This window comes from Anguilla anguilla, chromosome 1 (assembly GCF_013347855.1).
Source record: "Anguilla anguilla isolate fAngAng1 chromosome 1, fAngAng1.pri, whole genome shotgun sequence".
Lineage (NCBI taxonomy): Eukaryota > Metazoa > Chordata > Actinopteri > Anguilliformes > Anguillidae > Anguilla > Anguilla anguilla.
The window spans coordinates 46,545,250-46,568,508 of record NC_049201.1 but is presented as its reverse complement, the minus strand read 5'-3'; the positions used below and the strand labels follow the sequence as shown (position 1 = coordinate 46,568,508).

Genomic DNA, 23,259 nt, shown 5'->3' with positions numbered 1-23,259 from the left:
GCATGAAATGGCACTTATTTCACAAGGGCCCCCAAGTCTGCATGCTGAACCAACAACCCAGATACATGTATAAGCAATACAAATGGGACCAGACAAAGTAAGACTCATGTTTCAAATGGCTGTATATGTAACTCTACTGCACAAGAATGGAAATTTCATATTTAAAGGAATTGTTTAATAACATACACATAGAAAATACTAAATAGAATACACAATTTTCAATGTTTGCTCATCATTATTTATCAAATCTTTATACAAAACGTATGAAAGTCCAGTCATCTAAATTCAGGTAACTTTAAAAATAGTGAGGGTCCCTTGAAAACAAAAAACAAAAAAAACAAAAAAAAAACCCTGAGAACCTCCTAAGCATGTGGAACCTGTGGTGTTAGCAGTGTGCTGTCAGTTTTAACACACCTGATCTTTCTGACCCCCTGGTTTCTCTCACCCACAAGTCTTGGTCACTCCTGATTTGCGCTCAGCAGAACTTCAGAAAAGATAAAATGTAGTGGTCTTCCTTTGCAAGAATAAAAAATACAACAAAAATTGATAGCTGATTCTGGAAACAATCTTTTCTATGTGGTTAGATGCTTTATGAACCAATGTTTCGAAGCTATTGATGAAATAATAAATTGGTTCTTCAGTCAGCCTACTTCGAAGAGCTCTGCAAAATAATGTAACTCAAATAGACATTACTCTCCATTGATGCTTTTCATGTTGGAATATTGTACTGCATTAATTTTGTGACTTACTTAGAAATCAAAACATATTCATTCCTTACAGATAAATCCCTCAGTGTGGACATCTCACCACAGCAACTAAGAATGCACAGATGAAGAAGTAGACAAGTTGCTGGCAAAGCATAAATAAAAATATGTTTAATAGCAGAATAGTCCTCATTCATGACATTCCTTTAAAGGCTGCTCTGAACTGCAGTAGAATGGAGTTTGGCAAGGCTTCATGGTTTAAGTGTATCCAGACGGAAGATAACTGATTGGGAATGGTGAGTATGCGGCTGGAGGGTGCTCTAGAAAGGTCCTTTCTGGAAAGGCAGATGCCTTTGGCTCCAGGATGAGCGGGAACATTGCTGACCGCCTACTCGCAGTTTGGAACACCCTTTATTCGATCTCCTTTACGGCATATCCAGTGTTTTTCATGCCCAGTCCCCTGACTAATATTATGATAGGGTCTTCATGGGTGGTGTTACGGCAGACATATATTTAAATAATTTAGCATGCTACTTTTTTTTTAAAGGACCCCAAACGTTGTTCTTGGCGCGGCGTCCCCCATTCCTGGTCGAGCACCGCCGCAACGTATTTCTTTCCAAACTCTGCCGAATCGCCAAGAACATCAGCCACGCTGGTCTGTACCGGTTGATTTACGGAGGACGTGGCACCAGACACTTTCCCCCGGGCAGACGAAGTCGCAGTAAATCTCAAGGACCTCTTTTTCTCATTTCTCCGCCTCGAGAGGACGCAGAGTAAACAGCAAATAAGCGGGTGCTGTAAATTGTCGGGCACAAAAAACACACTGACTTTGCGAGGAGCATTTCTGCCCTTCTCCTTGGAGAAGCTGCGCATTCCAGGTCAGTTTCCAATGAGCAGAAACACAGATGAGCCGTTCTGAATGCCGACGATTACCGCCGTTGCGCCGAGCGCGCTCGGCTGCTTGTGGTTACCGAGCACGGTTTCCACAGGCCCGCTACATCAAAGGCCCCCCCTGACCTTTCATTTTCCGCCGCCCCGTTTGGCTCGACCATGAAATACGGCTTGGGCGTGTCACAGTGCATTTTTCCGATCCCTCAAACAAAAAGGCGATGACCAAAAAATGTTCTGACAATAAATCCACTGACAGCAAAAGTGGACATCCCAGGGAATTTTTTTTTTTTTTTGGAAAAGTTGTTTCCCATAAACAGGCGTCTTTAAACATGTGGCTTTCATGAGCTAATGTTAAGCTTCAGTTCATATACGAACATCATATACATAAAATTGCCAGAATCGCATTGGTGCTAATGGCGTGATCATGTTACAGTGTATGATCATGATTAAATAAGTTATGAAATATTCTGGTCATGAGTATTTGTAACAGAGACAAATCCTGTCTAAACCACAGCAAACCTACCATGTACTATTTGTTTACATGACAAAACTGTTCAATACACATGGCTACAATTACAATTACCACATCATGTCTGAGAGCTCAAAGGCAATGTAATTCCTTATGGGTGGGGGGAGGATTGAGATGTGTAAATTTATTAGATCAATCATATCATCTTCAAGTATCCTGCTTGAACTGACTGGGCTGTTTAAGAAAATAAATCCTTGGATCTGAGTCCATGCTTCCAAGACAGCCAAGGCGCTAGCCACATTACTGGCCTAAGATGAACCAAAGCATGGTGAGAAAATCTAAGCTTAAGAAAGATGAAACTAAAAAGAATACACTCAGTACAGTACAGACCTCTGCCAAGGCTCCCCTTGCATGAATGTGCACAGCAAATGTCTTTGCAAATCCAGTCTACTTCTCAAGATATGTTTGATCTGATGGTGGCACTAGAGGAAATCAATAGGTTTCTTCCTCTTGGGAACATGAATGCACACAGCAAATATCATGGCGATTCCCATTACATTTCCAGGCAGCCAGTCATGGATGGAAAGACGCCATTACATAACTTCCTTGGCCGAGGTAAATATTATAGCAGTCATTTTATTTTTTAATCCTCTGATATGGATAAGCAGAAATGCATTAGCAGCTGGCTCCACAGATGTCCTTACAGTCACATTTCACTGATACACACATTCTTATTTTTAGTGGTTTCTGAAATGCAAAAAGCTGAGGCATATTGGCTTTTCTCCAAGCTTTCATATTAAAGTGAGAGCCAGAAACTGAAATGACAAAATTCATGTCATTCTAGATTTTAAGTGTTTTCAGTTAACAAAAATATGAACTGAAATGTGAAAGACTTTTCAGTGTGCAACAATACGCAAAAGTGTTTCAGGGTACGGTTAAAGCTATATAGTTCAGTATTGAACAAAGTATTCACTGTAGTCATTACAGACAGACTGGTGTTACCTGTTCACCTAGCCAAGGGCCTCTCTGCACATATGTGGTACTTGCTTAAGTGCAGCAGATGATTGATGAAGGCACATTGAAAACTGATGTCCAAAGTCATCTTTTTCCATCAGACATAATACAGGACCTACATTGGTTTTGCAATGAAATGCAAAATGGTGGAAGGTTCTGCAATTTCCACCTACAACACCCAGTATTAATTTCTGCCGGTGAAAGTAGGCTGGGCACTGATGGAAAGATTTTCAATGGGTGGAATGAAGGGGAGTAGCCGATTATATCATCTAGGTACAACTGTGTTTTAGTTCTGGTCAGCTTGACAAGCTTCTACCGACAGCTGAAAAGTTCCAGGGGCATTGCACAACCTAAAAGGTATAAGATAAAATAAACAAAAAACCCATTGGCAGGAAAATAGCAGTTTTTTTTCAGTCAGCATAAAAACTTGCCAATAGCTACTTGGTCTATTTGCAAGTGTGGGAAAGACTCTTGAATTCCTCTGCATGGTAATAGGTAAGCATACTGCAGTGCTCTCTTATTTAGCTTCCTATAGTCCATACAAAAATACCTAAAGGCTATCACCCTTTCTGAGAAAGACTATTGGAGCTGATCAAGTTCAATAACTTTTCCAGATTATTCCATAGTCAAATACTGTGTTTATCAAACCATAAACATCTAACAGGAGCTGCATCACCAGTTGGGATTACATTTAAGATTTTGTGTGTGTGTGTACTCAATCTTCTTCAAGCTTAGAAAAACATCCTCATATTTGATACAAAAGTAGACAGTCTTACTACACTGTTCTTCTGTAAAAGGACTTTGCTATAACTGGACGTTTAAGGCCACTGTCCCGCCCTCCTTGCTCATCCATTCTTGTTGTATGTGCCATATACCAACCTCCACTACAGTCTTATCTATCAACCACTGCTCCGCTTTTGTCTGGGTCATGGGGTCACACGTGTCAGCCTCCAATGTTGCGGCCAACTTGAAAAGCCCTGCCTGAAGGACAGATTCCCATCAAGTGATTCAGAACCCTGATAACCACTGGTCCCACAGTCATGAACTGATATCTGTTTAGTTCATCGCCTAGTTGACTCAACTCACTGCTCAAATGTATGTCCCTTTCACAAGAGGCAAATATTTGTTGCCATTACCACCTCCTCCTTTTCCTAGTCCCCCTTAATATGTTTCCCACAAAGGTATTTAGAAGTAGATCTCTATGCTCCTTGTGGGCAGTAAGTCCATGTTGTTTTTTGAATAACAACCCAGAGCACTATCCCATTCATGGTGCCAAGTTATGAGGGCCCAGATAGATGGGCCTCACTTGAATAATAGTTGTAAATTTCAGTCTGACTATCAGGCTGGAATAACTGGACACCAAGTCAAGAAAGTACAGTGCCCAGTCGGGAAAATAATGAAAATTTTAATCACAATCAATTCATAAACATGAGAAAACAATAATGCAAAGGAAAGGGGGAGGGCAGTCCGCCACATTCACATTAAATGTGCTCCACTAGCCATACATCAGAAATACCTACAGTACATATAGCATGTTTTTCACTGCTGTTCCCTTCTCCTATTTCACTTAATTAAAACACTTGCATAAATGTGGTTACAATGTAAAAATGTGACCAATAACCAACATAAACAAGTAAATGTCCACAGATTATACCAAAATGTGAGGGGTAGAATGGTCTGGCACGCACGCACGCACGCACGCACGCACGCACGCACGCACGCACACACGCACACACGCACACACGCACAAATACAGTTTGCCTTGTAAGTCCAAGAACCAGAAGCAGATGTCTTTGTGCACAACGTATATAAAAATGTAGCTTCTCGCATTGTGCATGAGAGAGGGTGCCAGGTTCTACATGAGGAATCGTTAGGAGAAATGGCAATGACGTGAAAATGAGATCACTTAGTCATCAACAACTTGATTATAAAGACAGGGATCACGTGGCTTGGCTTACAGGCTTTTCTTGGCAGTCCAGCACTCTCTGGTGAAAACATTGCTCATTTGTAGGCACCGAGAATTAATGGAGAACATCACTGCCTGATTGGGTGATCTCACTCACTTCAAGGAATAGGTCAAAAAGTCACTTGTAGTAAAAGAGTAAAATGTGACTTCACTTTTCAACAAGTAACACCCATCTTTCTGAAAGCATTTGTTGGCATGACATCATTCAACAGTTGGTGCAGATAATCATTTCTCAATATGCGTTCAATGAATTGCCAAATACATGTGGCACTTGCATTTTAAGGGGAAATACAATTAATGTGAAAAGCACAGAGCAGAAGCACGACCCTCATAACAATTTGTTATGATTATATTGTTTTCTGCCCTTAATGGGCAGCTGAGTCATTTTCAAAGAAACTCAGATGTGCTTTGCAAAGGGAAAGGGTTCAGAAGACGCTTTGATTGCTCGTCTGTGAAGAATTATTAGCCCACATTTTTTTCCAGAGAAAGGCCAAACCACCTGTAGGGGCTCCTCTGTTTTTGTAGTCAAGCACAAGGCTAAAAATAATGTCTGTAAAGTTTGCTCATAAAATTTGTTTTATTTCTTTAATGAAACATTTCCAGAAACCCGTGTGTTGCTGCACACCGCACGCACAGAAGACAAACACGAGATGCTCTCATGCACCAGGGACCCAAGGGCTGCGAGTTATTTACTTTAGAATTTTTTCAGCATAGACAAGAAAAAATGCGAGAAAATTAAAAGAAGACAACACCATGAGGGATAGAATAATTCAGCTAAGGAACCACATAAATAAGCTTCTACTCTGAAATGTTTCATACCACAGTAAGGTTTACAAAACATTTAGCTTGTGTCCAGTTTTCAATGGTCAAAGCTGATACAACTGCAAGTCTAAATTGTGAGCTATTTTTCAAAATTGCTTTAATTTAAACAGAGAACAGAATATTCATCTCATCAGTGTGGCTGTTCTATATAACCTGTTTTGCTTCCAGGGCTTGGTGCCGAAATTCCTTTTTATGTAGAGGTGGAAATTATATAAAAAATATGATTTAGGAGGATTCCCAAACTTTCTGCCCAGTCCTATAACCCACATAAAGAGCAATTTTATTCAGGGACACAATTAGTCTCAGCTAGCTGGTAATTATTTTCAAAAAACAACTAGTTGTCATAACATCATCATTTATATGCATTTTATATTACTATCCAAAGGAAAAAACAGGATTCAGTAGTAATAACTGTTAAAGTAGACATGGTCCACAGTATATACTCAGCTGTTTTAATGTATTCATTTAGCAGAAGGTTAATATGTACAATGGACCAACTCCAAATATTTAGCAGAGATCCTCTGACCCAGCAATGGGTACCAATCTAGTCAAGAAACTGGGAGCCTACACATCCACATATGCAACTTCTAAAAATGAACTCTGATGACATGCATGATTAACAAGAGGGCCAAATTCAGTACACTCAAAAATTCACACAGTAGGGAAACCATGGATATGCACAAACTCACTCTCACTGATACAGACTGACACAGAACACACACATACACACACAGGTACAGTACAATTACATTTACACATGCACACACACATAACTGTTCACACACACACACACACACACACAAACAGTGGGTGAATGCCTATTGCATAAGATGATGGTTAGTTGAGTCTAAGGTTTATTGGCCCAAAGGGAGTTCCCTCTGGGAGACAGGGTAGCAGGCTGCAATGGACAGCATGGTCCTGTGCCTCCCACACATTTGTATATTTACTTCTCTGGAGAATGATATAAAGAACAGTTCCCTCGTAAATCAGTGCCAACACATTGATATTTTACTAGTAGTTTAGGAGCTTCGACCTCCACAAATCTCAATCACTATTTATTTGAGGGACCTACAGACTGAAGTAAAAGATTCCAGGCTCATGTAGCATTTTGGTGCCATGTAGTTAAGCACAATCACACTTCCTTTTCTATACCATTATGGAAAAGAGCAGACGGTTAAAACAAGGCCATTTGGTCTGCATTTTTAGCCTCATGAGAATCAATCACTCTGGTTGTGCGCTTTTGTGTGCACGGACCATGAGTGTCTACGTTGTTACATTATGTGTATGTACATCTGCTTCTACATGTATGCACGTGTGTACCTGGGTGTATGTGCATGCCTGTGTAAATGTCTGCATCTGTGGTCTTGTCCATGGTCACTGCAGCGATTATTAGCTTCCCCTTCAGAAAGCCGTGGCTTTTAAGATGTCCACACTGCCTAAAGCTGAGAGGTCCTCTGTGTATCTTTCAAGGGGTTTCAACTGTGTCCAACATTCCTAACTGGACACATAATGGAAGGCAATAGCAATGTCTGGGGAGGGCTTTGTACTGCTCATTCTTTCAGGGCTACAAGCTGCACTTATGCCTCATTACAGAAAATATTTTCATGAGAAACAGTTCCATGATAAACCTTCAGGTAATTCAAGTTACAGTTCCATTTGAACTGACAGGCAAGTAAACCTATTCCAAAACATTTTTTTTTTCTCGTTTTTCTAATTTCTTTAAAAACAATTCTCATGAAAAAAAGCAGTGCCTGACAGTCACTCGTTCCAAGGGTGAGATTTAAAAGAATTCTGAAATTAAATATTCTTCTGTTAGGAATCCCAGAATCAGTCAAACCTCTCCTTAATTCCTAACCCTATTTGTTCTACTGTCAAAAGCATTCCTGTGTGTAAAAGCCTTTATGTGGTTAAAGTGCTCATTCTCAGCTTTTATTTAAGGGTATTTTTATACATTTTGGCTTCACCATGAAGAAATTTGAGCACTTTTTATACATAGACCCCCCGGTTCAGGGCACCATAATGTTTGGGACAAATGGCTTCACAGGAGTTTCTGATTAGTCTGATGTGTTCAACTGCATCAAGTGCAGGTATGAGAACATTTACCTATCTAGTATATAGTCTTGATTCTCAGTTTTTGATTGCCTTTGGAGTCTGTTATTGGGTATTTGTCAATATGAGGACCAGAGTTGTGCCAATGAAAAACAAGGAAGCCATTATGAGACTGAGAAAAAGAACTAAGAAAATAACTGTCAGAGACATAGGCGAAACCTTAGCCTTAGCAAAGTCAACTGTTTTGAACATCATTAAGATGAAAGAGAGCACTGGTGAGCTCAGTAATTTCAAAGGGCCTGGTAGGCCAAGGAAGACCTCTATAGTTTATGACCGAAGAATTCTCACAATGAAGAAAAACCCCCCAAACAACAGACAGATTAGAAACAGGAGGCAGGTGTGGATGTATCAGTGACCACTGTCTGCCGAAGACTTCACAAACTGAATTACGGAGGCTACACTGCAAGATGCAAAAACTAGTTTGCTGTAAAAGCAGGATGGCCAGATTACAGTTGATATGAAGAGCCTAAAAGAACCTACGAAGATCTGGTGGTCTTGTGGACAGATGAGACCAAGATTCACTGTATCAGAGTGATGGCAAGAGCAAAGTGAGGAGGACGAAGGTGCCCAAGTGCCCTCCTGCAGTTGTTATGGTTTCAGCACGTTTGCCTGCTACAGGTACTGGCCCACATGTCTCCATTGATGATGCCACTGCTTATAGCAGCAACAGAATGAATTTTGAAGTGTACAGAAGCATCTTATCTGCAGAAGTTCAACCAAATGCCTCCAAACTCATTGGACGGTGCTTCATTCAACAGCAAGACAATGATCCCAAACGTACTTCTAAAGTAACAAAGGAGTTTATCCAAAAGCTGGAAAATTCTTGACTGGTCAAGTCATTCACCAGATCTGAATCCAACTGAACATGCATTTCATATGCTGAAGTGAAAACTTCAACTATCCCCAGAAACAAGCAGGAGCTGAAGATGGCTGCATGCAGTATAGGCCTGGCAGAGCATCACCAGAGAAGATACACAGCACCTGGTGATGTCTATGAGTCACAGAATTCAATCAGTTATTGCATGCAAAGGACATGCAACCGGTAGGCTCATCCTACAGTATTAAGTCACTAATTTAGTTTGCTGATGGGATGATCAAATCTGGACTGTGCCAGTACCAACTGTGCCAGTACCTGACAGCCCCATAGGGCGGTACTTGATTGGTTAGAAGTCACTCAAGGAAAATAGTTTTTCACTCAGCTGGGATGATAGCACCAAACTGCTGCTGCTCATTTGCCCTTAAATCCACAGAGCATACTGAATGTTAAATTTCATGAATGATAATACAAATATTGAGGGATATAGGAGTTTGTGGTGGTACATGGGGGTTAACTGAGGACTATGGGATGACCACAAAACAATAGGGGGATTCTGTGTGTATTATTAGAGGTTTAGTATTATTTTAGGTGGCAAGCCCACACTCTGCAAAAAGGTGCCTTATTTGTTTTGGTGATGATGCTAAACCAGTTATTCTGGGCCAAATACCCAGAGACTCAAGCACACATTGTGTATCAGCTTGTGTTGGGTTTTTTTAAAAACACCTTTTGTTCATGTCTGAACCAACAGGTTCCAATTTCAATTTTCACACCTCTAAACATTGCTCTTTAAAGGAAGCCGGGCTTGTTGAGTGTGCTATATGAATCCAAATGTGGTTGAATGCCTTTCTCTTTGACATGGGCTATGAGCTGTGGGTGTGCCAGAACAGAGCCCTGCTTTCACCATGGACCTCCTCCAAAATGTCAACCGAGTGGTTTTAGAATCATATTTAATAAAAAAGGAGTCTGGTTCCCCCATACACCATTCCCTGCTGCCTGAAAAATGGCATTATACAATAACAAAAAACATAATATTTCATAATGTCTAATACATAAGTCATATAAACTCCAATTCTTTAATTGTTTGTTATTTTGTTTATTACATATCCTCTGATGTAATCAAAAAAGAACACAAAGCAAGTAGGTATATGATTTAATTTAACTTTTCATCAAATCCCAATGGCATCATGACATCATTCTCCAAACAGCTTGTGTTCATTGGTAAATTAAAGTCTGTATCAGACATTTTGTGACATGGAGAGCTTCACAATAATGCACTATGACAGAGCTTTAAATCCACCTAGTGCTTTAGGTTTGTGTGCCAGGGGCATACTCATATTTGCAATAAACACATCCAGTCCTTTGTTGGATGAGAAACATGTTTTGAAAATTGTACAAGCTTCAAAGTGCCTTCGTTCCATGCTACACCTATGCCAGATGGCTTTTTTACAGATGGTAAAATATGGAATAATCACACAAAATAAGCAAACAGAAGACTGAAAATGGAGAAAGCCAGGCAGAGGTGGTTTGAATGACTAAATAGGTACCGTGTCAAAATATGAACTTGTGATCTCTGAGTTAGCATATTGTGTGAATTGTGCCATTTCTGGGCTCGAGTGCCATCTTGTAAACTGTTGTTAGACATTATCACTAGTATATCATGAGTTAAAGCAATACAATCCCCGCCTTTTAAGTATACTAGGGTAAAAATAGCCTCTCTTTTCTTTTCTTTTAAAATACTGCATTTAATTGCAGAGTTTCCATGGGTGGATCTAATTCAATGCCTGAAAACGATTGAAACTGCACTTGTTAAGATGTCAGTTTATACCGTTTCTTTATAGCTTGTACAGTTTATAGCACAGATCCTTTTAGGACAGTCAATTTTGTCTGAAGTCACCACAATCCTCCTGCACTAGAGGCACGATACATAAAGAGCATGCTCTCCTGACGCACTGGCCTGAGAGCCAGTAACTACTTTACACAGTGCATTATATTTTCTTGACAATAGATACGTAAGCACCCTTAAAGGCTAAACTCTGTTAATCAGCTATGCAGATAATGAACAAAACTAAGAAACATCAATGTAAAGTCACTTAATGGGTCAATGGGTCATCATGTGTCAGCATAGCCTGTATGCACCCTGGCATAGTGCCTACCGCCTCCTTTCAATCGCATCTCTTCTCTGTCCTGGTCCCCCAGTGGTGGAATGAGCTCCCCACTGTAATCTGGGACACCAAAGTCATTGCACATCTTCCACCGCAGACTGAAAATGCACCTATTTAAGCTGTGCCTTGGCTCACCTAATGCTGAACATTTCACGTGGGCTACCTATGCTAAATCTAACCCAATACCCCAAACCCATTTTCCCTCTAATCTTTCTACATTCTCTATTTCCCTCTTGCTTCTATTATTGCATCTGACTTTATTTTGTAAGATTATATATTGAACCCTACTATGGGTGTGACCCTGATGACTTAGCACCAGTGCTGTTGCCTAAACCCATAGGAATTTATGCTCTGGATAAGAGCATCTGCTAAATACCTAAACGTAGATCAGCAATAAAGTATAGTAGCAGTGATCCCTTCCACATGCTTTCTGAACTGGAGTCAGAAGCAGAATGTAGGCCTATCTACATGTGTGCAAAATTTTAAATGTCCAGTTTGGCAGGTTGCCAGTCAGAGTGCATGTGGAAAATGCACAAGAGATCCATACTATTATTTCCCCCGGTAGAATATGTGCTAAGCATACCGATTCTCTGACTACGTCTGGCAGCAAAACTGTAATACATCTGCCATGCTAATGTCCCCCGACATACTGTGCAGGGCCACAGAGACTTCATTGGATTCCTTAACATTAAAAACCTCACATTAATTTTGCATTGTGCAAGCAAGCACTGTTGCATGCATGCGCCACCTGCATTATGTCACTGGTTCTTCGTCACGATGGAATTCGCATTACTCCATAATATTGACCAGTTGTCCTTACTTGAACTTAATCTGAAACTGAGTACAATGAAGGCCTCACACTCAACAGGAGCACCAGTGTTTTCCCCTCACTGTTCGTTGAAATCTGAGCACACTCTGAAAGTTTTCATTTTCAGTATCCAAGTTCTCTTCAAAGCTATGTTACTTAAACAAAAACAAAATAAGCACTCTCCCTTTATTATGTCCACTCCATATGTGAAATCCAACTAGTTGGGCTGTAAAAGCAGGCTCAAATTTTTAGGCAAATCTGGCACACCATATTTGTTGTAACAATGGGCCAAACTGGTGTTTTATGGCAGAGCAAGGCTCGGCTCTATGGCGTCAGAAGTGCAGCTGAGTGAACTACTTAATGTGAAAAGGTAAACACTGCGGTGTTTGTTTGAGTTTGGTGTGGCTCTGGAGATTGGCCTGGAATGTGTCTAAACAAACATGCTCAGCTCCTGCATTCCCTTCAGAATGTGGTTGCTGTGATTTGGGCCCTTTTGATTTCACCGTTAATCACCCATACAAGCTTCCAGCAGAAAACCACATAGGTCAGTACAGGCATTATACTTCATGAGGAATCCCCTTCAAATTACAAGTTTATTCTAATGTTGATTCATGTTTCCTACTGTCATGCTGGGTTTACCCTTACAACCTATAAAAATGACTGGGGAAAAAAAATCAACCTCTAAAACTGTTTTGTTTCTCTCACTGTGGCTGTCTTCCAAAAATGATCCAGCTCCTGAGACACTCTCGGGGATGCCATTTACACCAGAATTAAGTGTTTGGAAATTGTAGTTGCCCATGATATACCCTGCAAGGCTAAATATATTTGGTTAATTTGATACATTTCATCCTGAGACAGTCATTTGGCAAAGCTGGAACAGGCTCTCATGCTGCATTAACCAATATTGCGAGTCACGGAGTGCACTTCATTGACTAAAATCATTTTGAACAACTGTGTGAACTGCACATGGAACCTAAAAAAGGGAACGTTCCATTTTATTAACAATGATACCGCTCCATCCTTGTAATAGTTACGGTCATTAAACACTATAGTTCAGGGGGCCTCCAGTGGCGTAGCCCATAGAGTACTTTCCACATGCTCATTGCGAGCCACGACGTCGGCGGTTCGAGTCCGACCGCTGATCTTTGTCACGTCTCCTTCTGGTTCTTCCTGTCTCTCTACACTATCCTGTCTAATAAAAGCTGAAAAAAGCCCCCCCCCCCAAAAAAAATTTAACACTATAGCTCAGATTCTATGCTGAACTCGAGTGTAGCAGAAAAAGCCATTTCATTGTTCTTACGGGCTGAACCATTCTGTATGTTTGAGAATGTCTGTTACAGTGCAAATCTACAGGTTTCTTTAGCAAGTCTTTGTGAACTTTACCACTTGTACAAAGCAACACTAGGGAGTACCTAGAAAAGACTGTGTCCTAGCGGGCTGAATCTAATTTGTTTGTTAGTTTATTTTTACCGATTTCATCATCCATTTTAACTTGTTCCATAGAAGGGTCTTTCAGTTTCAGCACAACCAAGGCTTGGAATAAAATATAAACAATGTCAACGGGAAGGAAATGATGTAATTCACAAAATGAACAAAATTTCATTTTTGTTCAATTTTGAGGGCAAACTGACTGAAACATCACTGTTTTGTGAATTTAAGGTACAGAAGAGAAGTTACATTTTATTAATGTCTCCTTGCTCCATGATTACGAAGGCCAGGCAGTAGGTGGTGTGTAGGCCTTTTTTATTCAGAGATTCTGTATGAAATTTCCCCATGGGCAATTTTAAAATTATTTAGACATTTGCAAGAATTTTATGATAACATGCAATGGCAGCATGTGTCATTGCACAACTGTGAACAACCCTGATTTCTCTCTTTAATATGAACCCACAGAACTTGTGAAGCATTCAGCTGTTCAACAAAAATGCATGTAAGGCCTAGACTCTGTCCAGAGAACTAATTCAGGACAGAAGGCTGCCATTAAATTTTCCTTTCAACACTCAATACAATGCTACTTCCTGTCTGATGTTCTCATTCTTTTGTGACTGCCTCCCCTATGCCCACAGACCCCCTGCTACACCCCCTGATGTGTCTCACATTGGGTGACAGGGTAATATAGTCTGAAAGTCTGGCTAATCATTGCTTCCTCCACCCAGGTTGGCTCCTGTCCATGATGACATACAGAGTACAGCAGAAGTAATGCACAGGTCACAATAATGTGCGTTGGTAGCCCTCCTTCTATCATGTACCGAGAACAGCTTACATCATCTATGAAATACATAATTTTGCTCCATCCTTTGCCTACTTGAAAATATTTGTGTCATGCACTAAATACATAAGCTAATAGAAAAACAGTTCACAGTATTTCTTGGGAGAGATATTTTCGCGATTTTCACACCATGAAAATTCAATATTTGTATGTATGCACAGTGAACACCATAATGTTTTTTTCTTGATTTGGCTCTATAATTTTAGATTTTTAATCAAATAATGTGGTTAAATTGCAGCTTCTCAGCTTTTATTAAAGGGTATTCTTTTACATTTTGGTTTCATCGTGTATAAATAGGAGAACTTTTTAGGGCACCATAATGTTTGGGACAAATGGCTTTACAGGTGTTTCTGATTAGTCAGGTGTGTTCAGTTGCTTCTTTGGTGAAAGTAAAAGAGCTTTCAATATCTAGTCTTGAGTCTAGGCTTTTGATTGCGATCTGTTTTTGGCATGACACCATAAGGACCAGAGTTGTGCTAATGAAAGTCAAGGAAGCAATTATGAGGCTAAGAAATATTTAAAAAACAGGCAGAGACATAGGCCAAATCTTAGGCTTACCAAGATCAACTGTTTGGAACATCATTAGGAAGAATGAGAGCACTGGTGAGCTCAGTAATTGCAAAAAGGGCCTGGTAGGCCAAGGAAGACAATGATGACCAAAGAATAGCATTGTTTAGAGTACAGAGCCAAATAAAGAAAATGTCTTTGTCCCAAACTTTACGAAGCTCACTGTATATAAATATATAGTGCTTTATTATTGTACTGGAGTGAGTGCAATTAAAACAAAAGAAATGTTGAAAGAAAATCCTGCTGATTTGGACCCTTCAAAAAATGTTTCAAGGAGAAAGTACAGGGACAAACGAATAACTTCAACCACTGGTCTGGGCATCACCTCACTTTTCATTTTCAATGCAATGCTTCAGTTCATTGAAACAAGATATAATATTTTTATGGTATTTTAGGGGACATTACATGCCAACATTTCCCTCTGAATTATTATTCAGGTTAACTACATACACAACAACAGCAGTGCATATAAAATTCCTTATCTAATTTTATTGCTACTTCTCTCATAAAACACCTTACACATAAAAACAACTTAAATAAACCAGGTAAAATAATTTTGTTTCGCTCCCACCTCATAATTTTCTTATGATTAAAAAAAAAATGTATGTCTTGCAGAAGACCAATGTTTGAGTTCCTAATCATGGAACATAAGCAGTATTAAAAATGGACAAGTTTCCAGGGCTTATGGAAATGTGGAAACATCCAACCCTGTTATTTCTTCGCAGATGATAAAAGTATATAGCTGTGAAAAGTCCGCGGACAAAGGTGGAATTCCAAAATGCGTCTTCCTACGTGCGGCTTTGACGTATGATTTGCAAGCTCCCAGTCTGGAACAGCGTCTCAGACACAGTCGGCAAACAGAGAACTGTGAAGTCTAACATTTTTCAACTTCCAGAGTAAAACTATTTGACCAGTTGTGAATCATGTCGCAGCATAAAATGGTGCCAACACACAGGTCGTTTATAGAGCTCATTCCATCATCTGATCCACGACCAAGAAAGTTAATTGGGGCTGGGCGAGCAAAGCATTGTTTGTGGACTTCAGGAAGTAAATATTTCATTGATTCTTAAAGGGAAATGCAGGAAGAATGAAAGGAATGCTGCAGAGGAGATAAACTCCCCGAGCTGAAGGCATTTCAGGTGCGGCAAGTGTGCGCCCTGGAGTGATAGGAATGGGAACTGCACATTGCTTAATAGTTACATATTCACAAACATATTAACAAAACTGAATAGTGCAGTCAGTAAGCAGCTGTGTGGGATAATTAGTGATAACCGACCTCCCTGCTAATCACTAGGATCATTTTTTTGCCACCTGTTTATGGTATGTGGGGGGGAAAACTGAACACCAAACTTGTTGATGAAACAATGCCGGGATTCAATCAAGAATTTTTCTTCACAAACACAGTTTAACAACTTTGCCTGTGTTTACTTACAAACTCAAAGGGAAGTACTGAGTGCATATAGGGCAAAGTATTTTATAATCAGCAGAGGTTTCCAGCGTTAGTCATGACACATTTTCATAACCATACAATAACAGCCAATCACCCCCATGATACAATACCAGCCTCATACAGGAGCAGTCCTTCCTTGAGAATGAGGTAGATTGCCTGTTCAGTCCCTTTCTCTAGAGCAAAATAATTCCCAACAAACCCAGACACTGACATACACCTGTCCCAGTGATCAAAGTCATGGAAATGGAGGTGCCGAAAGACTGGAACATTCTGGAGCACAGGAAAACCTAGGTGTGATGTCATGGTAACATGGTTACAGACTCTTCACCCTGGTAACATTCTGCCCTCAACAATGGATTCAGGATATTCTCTAATCCCACCCCCTGTATTTGTTGTTAAAGGCAAACACAGACTCTACATTTCATGCAGTAAAATTTTTTGGGAGAAGAATATTTATTTTCTCGACATTTATGGCAGGGCTAGTCAGATCCAGTCCTGAAGGGCTCCAATATTATTTTAGTTTTCTTCAAACACAGACACTCTCAGAACCATGGAGGCAAGACAAATGTTCCAGTAAGACAGAAAGATTGCTGAATCAAATCATTAGGTTCCCAGCTGGGCCAAAAGTCTGTAGTCATTGCGGTTCTCTAGAACTTGGGCCAAGTAACCTTTAGTCCTTTTCCTCCTGGTTTTGTTCTCACAGGTAAATCCCCATGTACCGAATGAGCCAGTACATACATTACATAAAGCTTAACGCCAAAGAACATTAGGAACAAATATGATTTTACATCAGAGACAAGAAATGTTGGCCCCCAATACATGTGGCAGTGAACTGGGCTTGTAGCGCAAACATTGAGTTTGACTTCCTGCTGGGGTACTGCTGTTGTTCCCTTGAGCATGGCACTTAACCAGAATTGTTTCTGTAAATATCCACCTTCATAAATGGATGCAAAGAAGTTGCTCTGGATTAGAGGGTCTGCTGTTTGCCAAAATGCAAACAAATCATGAGGTAAGAACTTGGTGGGGTTAACAGGTTTTCAGTTTGGGACAGAAATGTTTGTTCTAAAAAGATCACATCAATAAATAAGATCTTAAGAAGCGTGGGCTAGTGCAGCTATATCACACAATTAGTCACAATGCATTGTTGTTTTTGTGTTATTAGTTTGGATACAGCACACTGAATATCCCATTACTCAGCATATGAAACTTTGTAATATATCCCAGTTGTGTTTTGTAATCCATTATGACGATACAACAACGGGATTAACTATGCCCGTAAAGTTTTCTTTGCCATCTATAATACATTTATTGAGGATCAACGTAGAACTGGGTGTTTTAACAGTCATGTGATTGGAAGTTCTCCCTGTCATCCAGTAAGTCAGCCAAAAGTCCAGGGCTTCGCCTCCTATTTTTACCCTACCCAATCATAGCACTGCCTGCTTAGATGGCTTTATAAATTGTTCTGCTTACAGCGAGCAACAGAATTTTAAGAAGCGCAAAAGTGGAAACGCGAAGCTAGGTCGCGAGTCTGTGAAAGATGGCTAATTTTGTCGAGAGAGTTGTGCGCGTTTTTCTTTTTTGTGCTTCAGCTCAGGTAAGTTAGTCTGCGCAAAGGTTACAACTTCTCCAACCCCGTTTTACACAGGTCTTTGCTTTGCACGAGAGGATACATATGGCAGCATAAACGCAGTAATACAAATCTCTCTCTTGTCACGGTTGCAGTTGTGTTCCCTGGCATTGGCGCAGTCATGTCCATCTCGATGCAGCTGTCCGCAAGAACCACCGATGTGTACACCTGGTGTGCAGCTCGTGTTGGATGACTGCGCGTGCTGTCTCGTGTGCGCTCGACAGAATGGGGAGGTTTGCTCAGATATGAACCCGTGTGATATTCGGAAGGGTCTACACTGCGATTATGCGGCTGATGTTAACAAGAGGACAGGTGTCTGTATGGGTGAGTAGGGGTTCTCATGCGAGTTTTTCTTTGCCAGCGGGCAGTTAATTAAATGCGCGTAATTTATCTGTTGGGAAGCTCAGTGGAGAACGGAGACTTATTTGCTTTTACCGCGAGGGGAAAAGATACAGACAGTCTTTAGACTGTAAGAAGATAACAGTCCAGGGTCTGCTTTCCTACAGTCTATCTGTCTTCCTATTCCAGGGTCGAACTGAATAACTTGATTTGGTTTAAACGGATTTATTACTGTTAACTAACTTGTTTACCCACCGTAAAATTTATTATTGTCGATTTAACAGGTCTCCCTGTACCAACATTTCACGACATGTACACAATGTTATGCTAAGAGAAATATTTGCCCTGCCAAAATACTGAATTTTAACGCAAACCCTTGATTGGCATTATTTTTCCACAGTACTAGGTTCCGACTCCTAATACACAATTCGTGCAGGCTATTCCAATACATATTATCGAAAATGTGCTTCTGAAGCAGTAACAAATTATTAGTTATTGAGGCAATACTTATTTCTTGCTCAGGGATAAAACGGCGGAATCTCTTGTATGACTCCGACCTTACAGTTTTGTCCACTGCATCACTGTGCAGTCTGATGAGTGAACAGTGCAACATTGCCTATGAGGTTTGAGGTTCTTAAGGCAAAATGTTCATAATAAAAATGGCAATTGGTCACACATGCCTGTTCAACAACCTTGAAACATTGTCCTTTCCATGCCTGATGTTACTGCCATGATTAGACTAGAGATAACGGTTTGTCATCAAGTTTAATAAGATGCTTGCAATTTTAGCAGCCAATAAATTTCTATTTTTTCAGCAGAGAAAAGGGATAATTATCTTGTTTTTTCCCCTTCACTGGCAGCTCGTGAGGGAGACATCTGCCTGTTCGACGGCGCCGTCTACCAGAACGGCGAGACTTTTTATCCCAGCTGCAAGTATCAGTGCACGTGCCGAGATGGCCAGATCGGTTGTATACCGCGCTGCAACCTCGATGTCATGCTGCCGGGACCCGATTGCCCTTTCCCACGAAAGGTGCAGGTGCCGGGGGAGTGCTGCGAGAAGTGGGTGTGTGACACCGAGGCGGAAGTTAGCCCCCTGGGTGGCCTCGCCATGGCCGGTGAGCGCCCCGACCCCTGCTTTGACGTCACTGGCACCCTTGCGCGAGCGTGCTAAACCAACATTGCTTGTGGAAGCTCGTTTGACCAGTGAGAGTAGTCACTGTGCACAAAGCACAGAGTACTGTTGATCAATGACAAACCAGATAAAGGTAAAATAAGTATATAAGCAACACTGCCTCAAAGCACTCATGGTTTCTGAGTGTAAAAGCTGCATGGATTTAGAAAAGCCTAATGTTTAAATGCACAATCACGGACTACAGTAGAAGCATAAGTAACCCAGATTTATACACAATAACATGCTTTTTCATTCTTGGTCCCCAGCATATAGACAGGAGGAGACCGTAGGATTTAACACCTGGGACTCCAGCCTGAACTGTATTGAGCAGACGACCGAGTGGGGGGCATGCTCGCGTTCCTGCGGGATGGGCACGTCCACACGAGTCACTAACAGGAACGCGCGCTGCGAGCTGGTCAAACAGAGCAGACTGTGCATCGTCAGGCCATGCGAAAAACAGCAGCCTCGACGGACACCAAAGGTATGGCCCGAGATCGTGGACAACAACTGCTGTGCTGAAAGTACGAGAGTATATCACTATGAATATATGAAAATGTATTCTAATGTGGCTCCTGTGTTTCTCACTTCAAAGATATCTTTATTTTTACTGCATTACTTATTTAACAGACATGCTAACTTTAAGTAGCAATGAACCTGAAGAAATTTAGGTTCATTGCTGCTTAGTATCTTGCTTAAAGGTGCAATGACAGTGGCTCTCCTGGGTCACAAACATGCAGCTTCTAGGTTACTTGAGCAGTACCCTATCCATATTGCAATGTCACACTAACTGTTAGATGGTGAAGGGATGGGGGGGGGGGGGGGGGGGGGGGGAACTGATGATAAATGTGGGATATCCAAAACTTGGTGTGTACATTATGAGACAGACTATATATTTCTAATGTTTTTAAAATGATCTACTTTCTATTAGAAAGTTAGCAAGTGCCTGAGAACAAGGAAGAGCCGGAAGCCTATCCACTTCACCTTCAAGAACTGCACCAGTGTCCAGACCTACAAGCCACGGTACTGCGGCACATGCAACGCCGGACGCTGCTGCACCCCCCACAGCACCAAGACCGTGCAGGTGGAGTTCCGGTGCGCCCAGGGCAAGGCGATCAAGAAGCCCATGATGTTCATCAACTCCTGTGCTTGCCACCACCACTGCCCACGCGACAACGCCGTCTTCCACCTGAGAGACCTGGTGTATAGTGGACTGACGATGTAACCTTTGGCTCTCTGCTGCCCCCTATCAAATCAGATGCTAACTGCACTTGTGTGCTAGGGGTGACTCCAGGGGGGCAAAGTGCTGCAGGAAATTCGCAAATGGGTTGATGGGAGGTGGAGTCTTGAGCTTGCCTTGGACATGCTTCAAAATCTCAAACACCAGACCCATTATGTTCTCTGAATTTTAGCAAATGGGTTTGAAGCCTGGAGCAAGTTGGTATGTTGCAGAAATATCACACTACAGACCACACATTACATTACATTACAGGCATTTAGCAGACGCTCTTATCCAGAGCGACTTACACAAATTTTTACAAAGCATTTACATTGCATCCATTTATACAGCTGGATATATACTGAAGCTATTCAGGTTAAGTGCCTTGCTCAAAGGTACAACGGCAGTGTCCTATCCAGGAATCGTACCTGTGACCTTTTGGTTACAAGCCTAGTCCCTTACCCACTGTGCTACACTGCCGCCCCACCACCCATTACGCTGTCCTGTGACACTCAGCTTCCTTCATGCACCCCAATTGCATGTGATAACATGCAAGTTTTTGGCATTTGATATTGCTACAGATTGAATAGTTTTCTTGATATTTTTGTTAAAACAAAGGAAATGGAATTTCATTTTCTGCCTCATTAAATATATTGGCATCTTTGCCAAGGGGCTGCTATAAGCTGGTTGACCCCTGAAGGTCTAGGGTTGGACAACCCTGATCTCTGCTTTTTAAAATGAGATATAGGCCTTATTCTTAAAATGGGGGCATGTCTTACTGAATCCTGACCAATGTTCCATTGAGTGGACCTCTGGAGTCCAAAATGTTGACTTGACGGCACTGAGTCTTCCCAAGACTGTCACTTTTCCCCTGGCTATGCAAAAGGTAAATCATGCAACCTAAGATAAGATTTGATTCCTTCATAGGGACCCGTGTCAAAAGCAGGCCAACTACGCTGGACATCTAAACTAGTGGAACTATTTTAGTACACTAAAATACCTTTTATTCTAAAGACTTATGCTGAATATGCTGGGGAAAACACATGTAAATACATTGTATATTTTGTCCCTGTGTTTATCTAATGCATATTTTTTTGTATTGTAAGCTTATGTATATATGAGTTGTATATATATTGTTTTAATTACATCTGTCATACTCAGCTTTTCCAGCAATGATTAATGATGTTGTGCTACTTAAATATGCATTAATGCATTGGTATTAAATTTGTATTTTTTTCTATATAAGCTATGTCTCCAAGTTTCTTCAAACATTCATGTTTTGATATGAAGTCATCCATTCATGAACACTTATTGCACTATGAAGTATACACTGGAAAGTGATGTTTCCATTCACTGCTAGTTTATTACTTATTTGTTTAGTGGACAACCTTATCCAGGGAGAGTTGTCATGTTCCTGTGTACAATAGTCTCACACAGGATTCAGTCCCAGAATGGGTCAGATTCCTGCTGGGTAACCATTATTCCATGCACTGCATTATGTAAAAAAACAAAGCATGAATTGTAACAAATGACGTAGCGATTTTTAAAAAAATTTACTGTTGATATTGGCAGTAAATGCCATTTTTGAATTCCTTTGCATAAACCAGGGGTTCTCAAAATCAGTTCTGGGGACCTGTTTTACCAACAGTTGTAACAACGGAATTGTACAGCTGTTTGTTATACTTGGACAGTTTAAATCTGTTATGTCCGTGTGATGACTTGCCCTCTTAAGGTCAAATACTTAATATTTCATGAATTAATGTTCAATATTCACATATCCCAGGATTTTTATCCATCAGATCCACTAATGCTTTCATTTAGTGTGCTATATGGCACATGGATCCTTTAACTGATTATAGACTGATAGGTGAAACCAGCAGGGTCCTAAGGGCTGAAGGGGTCACTTAAATGAAATTAAAATGTGGAAAAGGAAGAGCTCATATCAACAAGCAAAAAGCAAATTGCAACAATTCAAACTTGTATTGTGTTAATAAGTGTAAGTAAAATAAAAATATGGAAGAATTCTATTGGATCAAGAAAGTGGCTGTATTAAAAGCCTGCCTACACATGAGGCCACAGAATTTAGACCATATACAATTTTGCTTGTTTGAAAAGGCAGTTATACCAACTCAAGGCCTTCAAGTAAACAGTGTCACCTTGTGGCATGTTTAGGAACTTTCCTTTCAATGGAAGGAAATTGTATTCTCAGAAAATTTAGTACTTCCACTAGAACACCACAATTGTCCACAAACTTCTGTATATATATTTGATGACATCAATATTAAGATATAGCATAACTTGCAGTTCAACCTCAATGGACACACTCACAGGAACAATCCTTAATCAGTGCAGCACTCTGAGCTGTGGTATCCAATTTTATAAATGAGAGAATCCTTGAGTTCCACAAAGTGTCCCACCCCGTAGCAGCCACAGTTCTCGCCCCAGGAGGCTGAAATTTGGCATGGACATTGGTCATGACCAAAGGTAGAGCTGAGTAACTCTCAAGGCTGATTGACCAAAAGGGGGCGTGGTGATCACAAAAAGGTGCATAACTCCCGAATGGATTCACAGATCTGCACAAGATTTTGTGGAAAGGTTATTCATGAGCCAAAAAAGAGGTCACGTGTTGGTGTGAGGGTGTGTGCGTGGATGCATGCACACATGGATGCATGCACGTGTGCGGTCGCAGCTATTGCGGATTTGCACTTGTTTATTATCTCTGCCGGTGTGTAATGAACCAGGTGAATATTGCTAGTCTGTCTTGTCATTTTTCGAGATGTCCTTGGTGCATCAATGTTACACTTTGGTGTCACTTTCCTTTAATTGCATCATAATGTGCACTGATCCTGACAATGTTT

The 23,259-nt window shown here is 40.8% G+C and overlaps 2 protein-coding genes across 2 annotated transcripts in view; one reads left to right on the top strand and one right to left on the bottom strand.

The window, feature by feature from the left end:
• The window catches only part of LOC118235692 (tumor necrosis factor receptor superfamily member 11B-like), a 113,076-nt gene that overhangs the window by 72,620 nt on the left and 17,197 nt on the right, over nucleotides 1-23,259 (bottom strand). The window lies entirely within an intron of this gene.
• On the top strand, nucleotides 17,513-21,646 carry LOC118235829 (CCN family member 3-like). Its single transcript, XM_035433712.1, has 5 exons — nucleotides 17,513-17,642; nucleotides 17,771-17,999; nucleotides 18,875-19,129; nucleotides 19,452-19,666; nucleotides 20,114-21,646. Exons 1-5 carry the CDS (start codon nucleotides 17,586-17,588, stop codon nucleotides 20,405-20,407), a joined length of 1,050 nt encoding a protein of 349 aa, XP_035289603.1. The 5' UTR covers nucleotides 17,513-17,585; the 3' UTR covers nucleotides 20,408-21,646.